General features: G+C 36.7%; 1 protein-coding gene across 3 annotated transcripts in view; it reads left to right on the top strand.

Moving 5' to 3' along the window:
• The window catches only part of map3k4 (mitogen-activated protein kinase kinase kinase 4), a 213,894-nt gene that overhangs the window by 119,868 nt on the left and 80,478 nt on the right, over positions 1-13,548 (top strand). For all 3 annotated transcript variants that reach the window (XR_010018981.1, XR_010018982.1, XM_063056417.1), the window contains exon 5: positions 2,444-2,599. Coding sequence is in view for 1 of the 3 variants with exons in the window: in XM_063056417.1 (XP_062912487.1) it covers positions 2,444-2,599 (156 nt within the window). In the remaining 2 variants the exon portion in view is untranslated. The remainder of the gene's footprint in view (positions 1-2,443; positions 2,600-13,548) is intronic.

Here is a 13,548-nt window from a genome sequence, read left to right as displayed (position 1 = left end):
CAATAACAATACAAACAGATTGAAATAGACATTATCAAAATCATAGTGTTAAGCTAGTATGTAATATATAATAAAAAAGAAAACAGCTAATTCTCCTCTTATCAGTTCATGAAGAGGAAAGAAAAAACTTTGAATTTTAGATGAAAAAAAACAAAGAAAAAAAAGGGACTGGGCAGTCCATTCTGAGGATGCGACCAAAAAAAAAAGAAAGACTTTCTGATCAAATCTAAAAGTTTGAAAATAAATTAGAAGCGTAATAAATCAAATCAAATGAAAATATTGAATAAAAGGTCGCCAGATTTGCTCAAATTTAAAGGATGTATCAAATGTCCAACTTCTTATTTTCTCTAAACTTAAACAGGACGTAGTGAAGGAAAGCCAATAAAAGACAGTAGGTGGAATCTTGTTTCCTAACAGGATATCCAGTATCATACTGTCTCTCGTTGGGACCTCTATATATTGATTAAGGAAACATTTGACAAACTATTGCATCCAGTCATTTTGCAGTATGTGACTGCCAGTCAATATGTGGAAAATTAAATTCTCCTACTATCACAATATATTTTCTTGCAACTATCAGCTGACTCTCTACAAATCTGCTCCTGGATATCTTGATATCTATTGGGAGATCTATAATATCCTATTAATGTGATCATCCCTTTCTTATTCTCAGTTCCACTCGTGTAGCCTCTGTAGACTAAACCACAAGTCTGTCCTATTTGAGCACTGCTGTGATGTTTTCCCCAATGAGTAATGTATCCTTCCCTCTTTAATACCTTCCCTTCTATCGTGTCTAAAACAACGGAACCCCGGAGCACTGAGCTGCCTGTTCTGCTACTCCTGCAACCAAGTCTCACTAATGGCTACAGTGTCATAATTCCAAATGCTGACCAATGCTATCAGGTTATTGCCTTTTCTGCAATACTCCTTGCTTTGAAATAGATGCCACGAGCTGCCCTAGCATTCTGGTTCCCATCCCCTGCAATTAATGTAACTTGTGTATTTTTCCCTTCAATTTGTTCAAGTCTTTAGAAGGCTCAAATTCTGGAGCAGTCATCTAGCAATTAGGAAATCCTATCTGCTAGTACAAATGGTTATTTAACCACATCAATTTGAGATTTTTTGGGCTTTACAAATTTACAACAAAATACAAAATTTTAAAAATTTAAGCTATTAATATTTCTGAGCCATTAGAAAGTAAACCTAAATACAAGAGATTCTACAGATGCAGCTTGGACACAGTGGGCTGAAGGTTGTGTTTCTGTACTCTACAGCCCACATACACTCAGTGGCCACTTTATTAGGAACAGAAGTGCATCTAATAAAGTCGTGACAGGAATGGAACCCGGTGAGATCTGCCGCTGTACCCTTCCATTTCAAGTTTCAACATGTGCATTCAGACATGCTATTTTGCATACCACTGTTGTAACACATAGTTGCCATTGCCTTCCTGTCAGCCTGAACCAGTCTGGCCATTTTCCTCTAATGTCTCTCATTAACAAGATGCTTTCACCCACAGAACTGCTGCTCACAGGAATATTTTTTTGGTTTTTCACACGATTCTCTGTAACCTTTAGAGACTGTGTGTGAAAATCCCAGGAGATCAGCAGTTTCTGAGATACTCAACCCACTCTGTCTGGCACCAACAATCATTCCACAGTCAAGTCACTTAGATCACATTTCTTAGCCATTCTGGTGTTTGGTCTGAGCAACAATTAACCTCTTGACCATGTTTGCATGCTGCTATGCATTGAGTTGCTGCCACATGACTGACTGATTTAGATATTCTCATTAATGAGCAGGTCTACAGGTGTATTTACTAAAGTGACCACTGTGTGTATGTTCATTTCGCCTCCAATTTTTATCTCTACAAATTCTAATCCTTTCTTGAAGCTGTTGACTGTTGTTTTGCTCACATCAATTGGATTCCAATTCATGTTAATTATTCATTTAAGCTGTGAATATTATGCATCATCGATCCATTTTTCTATATGGCACCTCTCTGTGCATTGATTACTAACTCGGGTCAGTATTTGAGTGTTAATACCAGTTGTGTATTAAATTATGAGGCAAGCTTAATGATGTAACCTTGACCCTCCCTTCACTTGACATTCAAGACAGCTGTTACGAATCGCATTTTAATCAAAGGTTGGTATGTTGGTATTCTTATGTTTTGTGTTTAGACATGATGACTTGTGTCTTACTACCAGCGTGGCTGAATTTAACTCATTCAGAATAGCTCAACTGTTGGGAATGTTAATTTAATGCCAATGTTAATTTAAAAAAAAAATTAGTTCTGTGTTTCTACTAATTTTCTTGGCTGCTTTGGAAACTGTGTTTCAGTAATGGTACATCCGTTGCCAATTCTACCAGTAAAGTATGCAATATTTGGCCTGAACTGCAAACTTATAAATACATTATATAATGGTTATTCATATTGCAGCTGGTCAGAGAATGCAAAGAAGTGCTGAAGGGTGGCCTACTCATGAAACAGTATTATCAGTTCATGTTGCATGGGATAATGGATGAATTCCAGAGACAACAGAAGGTTGACAGTAATATTGATGGATTTGAGGAAGATTTGCATAAAATGTTGATGGTGAGTAGTTTAATGATTTAAAGTTTTCCTTGAAGGTTATACATGGAGAAGGTTCACTAGATTGGTTCTAGACATCCGTGGGCTGTTTTATGAGGAAAAATTAAGCAGATTCCCTGAACTTAGAAGAACTAAAGGTGATCTTACTGACATATTTAAGATCCCATATAAGTTTGACAAGTTCAAAGTGAATTTATTATCAAAGTGTGTGTGTGTGTGTGTGTGTGTGTGAATCACCATATCCAAACCTGAGATTCCTTTTCTTGTGGGCAATCACAGTACATACAAGAAACACAATCAAGTCAATGAAAGATCACACCCAGCAGGGCAGACAACAACCAATATGCAAAAGAAAAACCCCAAAACTATGCAAGTGCAAAAGGAAAGATGGGGGGGAAAAGAAAGAAATAATAATAATAATAAATAAATCAGCGATAAATATTGAGAACATGAGATGGAGTCCTTGAACTTGAGTCCAGTTTGGAAGGAACAGTTCAGTTATGGGGCAAGTGAAGTTGTCCCCTGTGGTTCAGAGCCTGATGGCTGAACGGTAATAACCGTTCTTAAACCTGGTGGTGTGGATCCTGAGAGTCCTGTACCACCTGCCTGATGGCAGTAGAGAGGAGAGAGCATGGGCTGGGTGGTGGGGGTCCTTGGTGATGGATGCTGCTTTCCTGCAACAGTGTTCTGTGCAGATGTGCTTAGTGGTGGGAGGTCTTTACATGTGATGGATTGGGCCACGTCTGCTACTTTTTGTTGGCTTTTTCATTCAAGGGCATTGGTGTTTCCATACTAGGCCGTGATGCAACTAGTCAATATACTCTCCACCACACGTCTATAGAAGTTTGTCAGTGTCTTAGATGACATGTTTTCTGCCGTGCTTTCTCTGTTATGGCACTTGCATGCTGGACCCAGGACAGATCCACTGTAAAGATGACGCTGAGGAATTTAAAGTTGCTGACTCTGTTCACCTCATATTCCCAGATGAGGACTGGCTCATGGATTTCCGGTTTCCTCCTAAAGCCAGTAATCATCTCCATAGTCTTAATGTGGGAGGTGGTTGTTGTGGCACCATTCAGCCAAATTTTCAGTCTCCCACCTTGTATGCTGATGTCGTCGGGAAACTTAAATACGGCATCGGAGCTGTGCTTAGCCCCGCAGTCATAAATATAAAATGAGTAGAGCAGGGGTCTAAGCACATCGTCTTGTGGTGCACCTGTGCTGAGGGAGATTGTGGAGGAGATGTTGTTGCCCATCCGAACTGACTGGTGTCTGCAAGTGAGAAAATCAAGGATCCAGTCCAGTTGCACAAGGAGGTATTAAGGCCAAAGATTTGAAGCTTATTGATTAGTTTTGAAGGGTGATAGTATTGAATGGCAAGCTGTATTCATTCAATGAAGAGCATCCTGATGAATGCATCTTTGCTGTCCAGATGTTCCAGGATTCAGTGAAGAGTCAATGAAATGGCATTTGCTGTGGACCTGTTGTTATGATAGCAAAATTAGAGTGGATCCAAGTCGCTTCTCAGGCAGGAGTTGATATGTTTCATCATCAAACTCTCGAAGCATATCATCACAGTGGACTTAAGTGCTATTGGATGATAGTCATTGAAACAGGTTACCACATGTTTCTTAAGCACTGGATTAATTGAAACCTGCTTGAAGCAGGTGGGTACCTCAGACTACTAAAGCAAAAGGTTAAAGATATCATTGAGCACTCCAGTCATTTGATCAGCATCGATGTTTAGTACTCTGCCAGGTACCCCTGCTGGGTCAGGTGCTTTCCATGGGTTCACCCTCCTAAAGAATGCTCTCATGTCAGCCTCAGAGACGGAAAACACAGAGTCATTAGGGTTTGTGGGAGTTCGTGAAGGTATCTCCATGTTTTGATAGTCAAAGCGAGCAAAAAAAGGCATTGAGTTTATCTTGGAGCAAAGCCTTGTCGCCTGTGTTGTCTGGTTTCACTTTGTAGAAGGAGATAGCATTCTTGCTATATTTCTTCAGTGATTCAAATTTGGTCTGAAATTGCCACTTTGCCTATGAGGTGGCTTTCCAACTTTCGTACCTGAACCTCTTGTTTTTAACTTGATTGTCAGACCTGAATGCCACTGATCTGGCCCTCAGCAGATTGCAGATCTCCTAGTTCATCCATGGCTTCTGGTAGGGAAGATGCTAAATTATTTTGTGGGGGCACACTTGCCTGTGACTGTTTTTTTAATATAATTTTTATTAAATTTTCAAAAGGAATACATGAAAAGATAAAATCTACCCACCCCCCTCCCCTTAACCCTCCCCCCCCATATATAGTCCTACCTAAAAAGAAAGAAAGAAAGAAAAAAAAAAGAGCCGCCTGGGTATTTGAAGGTTTCCATATGCTCCATGGGATTCAAAATAAATTTGGTATAATTATTCGTTACTTTCCCCAAGTAACCAAAATCTTTATCGGAGCACTTAAATATGCCATCCTATCTTTTGTAAATAAGGGCGCCAAATATTCAACGATGTTACATATTTATCTCTTAAATTATAAGTAATTTTTTCAAGTGGAATAGAACTAGCCATTTCATTATTCCAACGATCCATACTTAAATACGAATCAGATTTCCAAGTAACTGCTATAGTCTTCTTAGCTACTGCCAATGCAATTTTTATAAATTCTTTCTGATATTTATTCAATTTAAGTTTCGGTTTTATCCCTTCAATATCACCTAATAGAAATAATACAGGGTTATGTGGAAGTTGAATTCCAGTAATTTGTTCCAATAAGACTCTTAAATTTATCCAAAAGGGTTGAATTTTAAAACAAGACCAAGTAGAATGTAAATAAGTACCAATTTCTTGATTACACCGAAAACATTTATCAGATAGATTTGAATTTAATCTATTTATTTTTTGTGGTGTAATATATAATTGGTGTAAAAAATTATATTGTACTAATCTAAGTCGAACATTTATTGTATTTGTCATACTGTCAAGACAAAGTCTTGACCAATTTGTTTCATCAATATTAATATTCAGATCTGTTTCCCATTTTTGCTTTGACTTATGGGTTCCTTGTTTAATTGTCTGTTCTTGAATCAAATTATACATACAAGAAATAAATTTTTTAATTTTCCCTTTTTGAATTAAAATTTCAATTTCATTAGGCTTTGGCAAAAACATTGTTTGACCCAGCTTACCTATTAAGTAAGCCCTTAATTGAAAGTAACAAAAGAAAGTATTATTAGATATTTTATATTTATCCTTTAATTGTTCAAATGACATCAATATACCTCGCTCAAAACAATCTCCTATAAATTTAATCCCTTTTTGGTACCAATTATATAAAAGTTGATTGTCCATTGTAAAAGGAATAAGTCTGTTTTGAAACAAAGGTCTCCTTACTAATAGAGATTTCTGTGTTTCCTTATCAACATTTATCTTATTCCATAGATCAATCAAATGTGTTAATATAGGAGATTCTTTCTTTTCCCGTATCCATTTAGATTCCCATTTATATATAAAATCTTCAGGTTTATTTTCTCCTATCTTGTCTAGTTCTATTTTAATCCATGCTGGTTTTTGATCATCGAAAAAAGATGCAATAAATCTAAGTTGATTTGCTTTATAGTAGTTTTAAAGTTTGGAAGTTGTAACCCTCCTAACCCAAATTTACATGTCAGTTTTTCCAATGATATTCTTGACATTTTACCTTTCCAAAGAAATTTTCTCACCCATTTATTTAACTCTTGAAAAAATTTCTGTGGCAATTGTATTGGTAATGTTTGAAACAAATACTGTAATCTAGGAAATATATTCATTTTTACAACATTGACTCTACCTACTAATGTTATTGGTAGTATCATCCATTTGTCAAGATCTTCTTGAATTTTTTTCAATAGTGGTAAATAATTAAATTTATATAAATTCTTTACATCATTATCAAGTCTTATACCTAAATACTTTATACCATTTACCGGCCATCTAAATTGGGTTACTAATCGACATTGAGTATAGTCTCCTTTAGTAAGAGGTAAAATTTCACTTTTATCCCAGTTTATTTTGTAACCTGATACCTCCCCATATTCATCCAATCTAGAAGATAATTTATGTAACGAATGTTGTGGGTTTGTTAAATAAATCAAAACATCATCGGCAAAAAGATTAATTTTATATTCCTCTTGGTTAACTCTAAAACCCATAATATCTGGATCAATTCTAATTAGTTCTGCTAATGGCTCTATCGCCAATACAAATAAAGCAGGTGATAGTGGACAACCTTGTCTAGTTGATCTTTTTAACTGGAATGGTGTTGAAATTTGAGAGTTTGTCACTACTTTAGCTTTAGGGTTAGAATTTAAAGTTTTAATCCAATTTATGAAAGATGTTCCTAACCCATATTTTTCTAATACTTTAAATAAAAAATCCCATTCTAATCTATCAAATGCTTTTTCTGCATCCAAAGCTACTACTATACTCTTCTCATTCCTTTTTTGTGCCAAATGAATTATACTGAGTAGCCGAGTTACATTATCTGCCAATTGTCTATTTTTAATAAATCCTGTTTGATCCATATGTATTAATTTTGGTAAATATTTAGATAATCTATTCGATAAAATTTTTGCTATTATTTTATAGTCCGTATTCAATAAAGAAATAGGCCTGTATGATGTTGGTTTCATAGGATCTCTGTCCTTTTTTGGCAATACTATTACAATCGCTGTTGAAAAAGATTCTGGAAGTTTATGTATTTTTTCTGCTTGACGTATTAGTTCCATAAAAAGAGGAAATAATAAATCTTTAAATTTTTTATAAAATTCAGGTGGAAAACCATCTTCTCCTGGAGATTTATTACTTTGGAGTGATCCTAAAGCTTCTTCAACTTCTTTTAATGTAAAAGGCATATCTAATTCCCTCTGTTCTTCCAAATTCAATTTTGGAAGAGAAACTTGTGATAAAAACCTTTCTATCTCATTAACATCATTTTGGGATTCTGATTGATATAATTCAGAATAAAAATTTTTAAAGGTTTCATTTATTTCAAGAGGTTTGTAAGATATTTTATTTGCCCTTGTTCTAACTGTATTTATTGTTTTGGAAGCTTGTTCTGTTTTCAACTGCCAGGCAAGAATCTTATGTGCTCTCTCACCTAACTCATAATACCTTTGTTTAGTTCTTATAATTGCTTTTTCCGTTCTATATGTCTGAAGCATATTATATTGAAACTTCTTATTGACAAGTTGTCTTCGTTTTTCTTCTGACATATATCTTTGAGATTCTTTTTCTATTCTTGTAATCTCTTTTTCCAATTGATCTAGTTCTGCCATATATTCTTTCTTAATTTTAGACGTATAACTTATTATCTGGCCCCTAAGATATGCTTTCATCGCATCCCATAATATAAATTTATCCTCCATTGAATGAAAATTTGTATCCAAAAAAAATTGAATCTGCTTTTTCATAAAATCACAAAAATCTTGACGTTTTAATAATGTTGAATTAAATCTCCATCTATAAGCCACTTCTTCCTTATCAGCCATTATTATTGTCATTAATAAAGGAGAATGATCTGATAATATTCTTGTTTTATATTCCATATTTTTCACTCTGTGTTGAATATGCATTGATAATAGAAAAAAATCTATCCTTGAGTAAGTTTTATGTCTATGGGAATAGAACGAATAGTCTCTTTCTTTAGGATTGATTCTTCTCCATATATCAATCAAATTTAAATCTTTCATCAATGATAAAGTTAAATTTACTACCTTCGATTTTATAACAGCCTTGGTTGATCTATCTAAGACTGGGTCTAAGCAAAAATTAAAGTCTCCTCCAATTAATATTTTTTCATGTGCATGCGCCAAATTCAAAAAAGCTTCTTGTATGAATTTTGCATCATTTTCGTTTGGTGCATAAATATTCATAAAAGTCCATAGTTTGGAAAAAAGTTGACAATGTATAATCACATATCTCCCCGCAGAATCAGTTATTACATTTTGTATTCTAATTGGTAACGTTTGATTGATCAAAATTGCTACTCCCCTCGCTTTTGAATTAAATGAAGCCGCAACAACACTTCCCACCCGATCTCTCTTTAGTTTCTGATGTTCTGTTTCTGTTAGGTGCGTTTCCTGTAAAAAAGCTAAATCTATCTTCATTTTTTTAATATATGTTAAGATTCTTTTTCTTTTCACTGGTCCATTAAGCCCATTAACATTAAAACTCAAAAAATTCAATAAATTAGTCATTATTCTTAACAAAGTTACTCCAATCTATAACATTACTTATCTTCTCAACTCTCATAGTTCCTTGGGGAATCTCTTTAAACTTCACCATGTTGCTACGTGTTCCCCCCCCCAACCTTCCAGGCAAAAAGAAAAAAAGATAGAAAAGAAAAGAAAAAACAAAATACCCCCCCACTAATGTTGTGAATGAAAAGATACACAACACTACCCCCCTCCATTTTACGGGTTGCGGCAAAAGCCATGCTTGCACACATGATTAACGTAGCAATCGATCAGTGCTTCTTCCAGCTCCCCTGCAACAAAAAAAGTTTTATATATATATATACAAAATTAGTATTACTGTTCCCAACTAATTTCCTCCAGTATTAACCTTTCTTACCCTCCTCATATAATTAATAATATATTTATACATTCATCCAGCTTCAAAAATCCAACAAGTTCATTCTTTAACCCAATCTTCATCTTCAATCTATCTCGCTCTCCTGAGTTTGTTCTTGTATCTGGTGAATATTCAGAGAATCTCGCACAAACTGCTCTGCTTTCTGGTAGTCATCAAAAAATCTTTTTTCTCCACCAGGCAAAAAAATCTTCAAAGTTGCAGGATAACGCAGTATAAATTGATAACCATGATCCCATAGGGTTTTTTTCACTGGATTAAACTTCTTCCTTTTCTTCAAAAGTTCGTAACTTATATCAGGGTAGAAAAAAACTTTGTTCCCTTTAATTATCAATGGCCCTTTTCTATCTTTGGCAGCTCAAGCAGCTGCCTGTAGAATCCTTTCCTTGTCTTGAAATCTTAAGAATTTTATTAAAATCAATCGTGGATATTGATCATCTTTTGGTTTTGGTCTTAGAGCTCTATGTGCTCACTCAATTTCATTTGGTCGAACCTCCTCTCCCATTTGCAAAACATCCGGGATCCATCTTTGAAAAAATTCTATTGGCTTTTCTCCCTCCATACCTTCTGTAAGACCAACAATTTTAATATTATTACGTCTACTGAAATTTTCCAACATGTCCACTTTCTCCAAGAGTCGGTTTCTTTCCTAGTTCCAGACAAGCAAATCATTTTCTGTTTTTTCCACTCTATCATTCATAAGCTCCATTTCTCTTTCCATCTTCTGAAACTTCTTTTCCATTTTGTCCTGTCTTTCCATAACTTTATTATAGCACCTCTTCGTATCTCTAAGCTCTAGGCTTACTTTTCTTAATTCAGCCGTTGATTGCAATAAAGCCTCTCTTATGTCTCTATCATCTCCTTTACTTCCACTCGCTTCCAATTCTTCCTCCTCTTCTTCATCTGTGTTCTCTGCAGAATCCAGTTCTGACTCTGAGTCATTTTCAATTGCAGTGGGTGTCGGTTCTTGTAGTTTGCGTTGTGTCGATTTGCGCATGCGCATTTCCGCTGTCTTCTTCGGAGAAACCGTTTCCACCGTCATTGCTCCCTGTTCTACCGAAGGAGATCCGACCTGAGTCCGAGGCTCCATCGTTGCAGTAGGCCCTTTTTTCTTCCCGTCTCGCGGCTGCTTCGCAACAGCAGACTTCTTTTGTTGCGGTTTAGGAGGCATATCGTAAAGTAGTCTTACAAAGTTTATAAATAGTTTTCAGAAAATATTTACCAACTTTGTATTATTTAAACGGTACTTTACTGATTTGTTGCGGGAGAGCTGGATTTACACGTCTCAATCCCACGTCATCACGTGACGCCCCACTGTTTTTATAACGTCTGTGACAACCATGGTATTCGTTAAGATCCTCTAATGAGTCCTTGAACTGGTTAGATGCTGCAAGAATGTTTCATTTTTTATGTGTGAATTTGTAGGGAGATGGGAAGAGGTCTGTGAGAACCTCGAACAGCATGCATAAGCCATGGCCTATTTAAAAGCACAGTAAGAAATTTCCTCTCTTCGTAGATTATGATCTGTGGATTTCACCAGTGAAATATCTACAGCGTCTGGTGTACGTTTTTAGGACTGGGTCAGGAAGCAGAATTCTGGCCAGGATCATGATCTTGTTGACTGGTACAGCAGACCTGAAGGGCAGAATGGCCTACTCCTGTTTCTGTTAATGCTTTTATTTCACTCATGATTCCTTAAAATTTGCAATTTATAGTTTTTCTTCCTGAATCTGAAGCTGACATGCTATATATATTTTTAACGCATCACTTGTGCATGGAAGAGCATTCCATGGGTGTTTTGAGAAACCTGATTTAATTCATTCTTTTACATAATTTCAGTTAATAGTGCAAATAAGTAATATGTAGTTCATAGAGCTGTTTCCCAATGGTTTCATGTTGCTGCTTCCTGTCAATTGAGAAGGAAATTGTTACTGGCTTTCTGTTATTTTAAGCCACGTTGTTGAATGGTTTATGTAATTAGCTATCACAGTGACTAAATAAGATTAATCTTACAGTGGAGATGTAAACACGTATAGTTTCTAGTCTGAACTAAGAGTGCCTAAATTGTTATAAATAGTATAAAAATGTTTCTTCATAATTACTTTTGTGTGAGGAATATATTAGAGCATAGAACACAGAACAGTACAGCATAGGAGCAGATTCTTTGGCCTACAGTGTTGTGCTGAACCAATTAAATTAGTAATCAGGTGGCCAACTAGACTAATTCCTCCTGCCTACACAACATCCACATTCTTCCATTTCTGTTATATTCATGTATCTATCAAAACATTTCCTACAAGTCCCGAATGTATTTGCCTCTACCACCACCCCAGGCAACTCATTTCAGGCACCTGCTACAGTGTGTGTGTGTGTGGGTGGGTGGGTGGGTGGGTGTGGGTGTGTGTGTGTGTGTGTGTGTGTGTGTAAAAAAAAAACAAAAACAAAACAACTTGGCCCTCATCTTCCTGAATTTAACCCCTCTCACCTTAAGCGCGTGCCCTCTGGTATTAGACATTTCAATACTGGGAAAAAGATGCTGTCTGTCAACTCTATCTATGCCTCTCACAATCTTATAAACCTCCATCAGATCTTCCCCCAGACTCCACCCTCCAGAGAAAACAACCCAGGTTTGTCCAACCACTTGCTTTAGCACGTACCTTCTAATCCAGGCAACATCCTGGTGAACCTCTTATGCACCCTTTCCAAAGAAGCCCTGACATCCTTCCTGTAATGGAGTGCCTAGAAATGTATGCAATACTCCAGATCCAGCCTAACTGGAGGTTGCTGTTACGATGTCAAAGGCTAAAATCTAGAGCAATTAAATATTCACAGCCCAGTGAAACATAGTTATACAAAATGGAACAGTCACAACTGAAAGGAAGGTGAAATTCAGTTTATCTGTAAACAAAATACTCCGTGTTCTGAACGTTTTCTGTATTGAGAACTCCAGGCTATAGTGTTACAGTTAGGTACACATTGCTTCCGTTTTCCTACAGTACTCCAAATGATCCACTCCTATTATGATATCTACACAGTTTATAATATGTAAATTCACTGTTTGTAAAACAAAATCTGAGTCAGGTAAGCTGAAAACCAATCTTCTAGTTTCATCATCCACCTGGTTTGAAGGCGGTGGCTAAAGTATCATGTCATTTGCACAGAAAATGGTTCTGTACTTCGTCAAAACAGCGGTAAGTGCAGTCAGTGGATTCCATTGCACACACTTTTAAGCCACATGCATTATCTTTAGGAATAGTCATTCATCAGCAGTTAGGACCAGACTATTGTCATGCCCTTCTCATCCACCTTAAATGTTCCAGCGCATTTACTTCTGTTGTCGCTATTATCTAGTAGCATAGGTAACCAGAATTTTCATGATCTGTGAAGTAAGAATAGCATTATACTCCCTGGCCCATTGATTCTATAAGTATATTTTTCCTTTCTGTGGCTGGGAAGACAAATAGTCAGTCATAGGCTTAACTTGTTTACAAATGATATGGTGTTCCACTCCTGCATACTCTCCAAGACCAGAACTGCTTGCTTCCCACCACATAACATCACCCATATCTGTCTCAAGTTGTACCTTGGCCTTAGTTTATCTGCTGCTGAATCCCTCATCTATGCCATGTTAGTTGGTTACCAACTGTTACGCTGCTGGCATTTAGGGCAGCAATTAAGGTCCTCCATCTTTGTCGGTCCTCGGCAGTCTTCTCTGTTGTGGCCCATGTGTGGTTCAGGGGTCCTCATTTCTGCCTCTATGGTATGGCGCTAAGTTGTTTTTGGTCTCCTGCATTTCCGCTGTCCTTCAGAGCGTACATTCCAAAAACCAATTTTGGTGTTGATCTCAGGAGTGTTCAGGGCTTCCTTCATCATGCCAGCAGCTTCCTCTTGGTTTTCACTTCTGTTGTTCATGCAAGTCTTGAGTGGAGACTCAGGAATATTATCACACAGATAGAAGATTCTTCATTGCTGTTTCCGTAATTTTTTTTTGACCAGTCAGGGTTGCTAGCCGAGTTGAACCTCTGAACCTGAAGGGCCGTTGGACCACTCTTAGTCTGCCATCTACTCTTTGACCTGTTTGGTGTGGGGGTCCCTACCAAGAGCCAAAACATAAAGTTCTGACTCCAGTCAATGCAGCTCTCTGGGTCATTGAGACACACGAGCCTCCAAATCATATGACAAGGTTGTGGTCCTCTTGGAGGAATGCCTTTGTACCTTTTGACTAATACAAAGCTAATCTGGCCCCCATCCTCCTTTCACTCTGCATTTACTTGACTTCATCCAGGACTCTCTAAATTCAAAGTTTACTGTGTCCTTGATAGTAACTGCAAG

The sequence above is a fragment of the Mobula hypostoma genome, chromosome 8 (assembly GCF_963921235.1).
Source record: "Mobula hypostoma chromosome 8, sMobHyp1.1, whole genome shotgun sequence".
NCBI classification, from domain to species: Eukaryota; Metazoa; Chordata; class Chondrichthyes; order Myliobatiformes; family Myliobatidae; genus Mobula; species Mobula hypostoma.
Note: the sequence above shows the minus strand (reverse complement) of the source record. Positions and strands in the feature narration are given on the sequence as shown.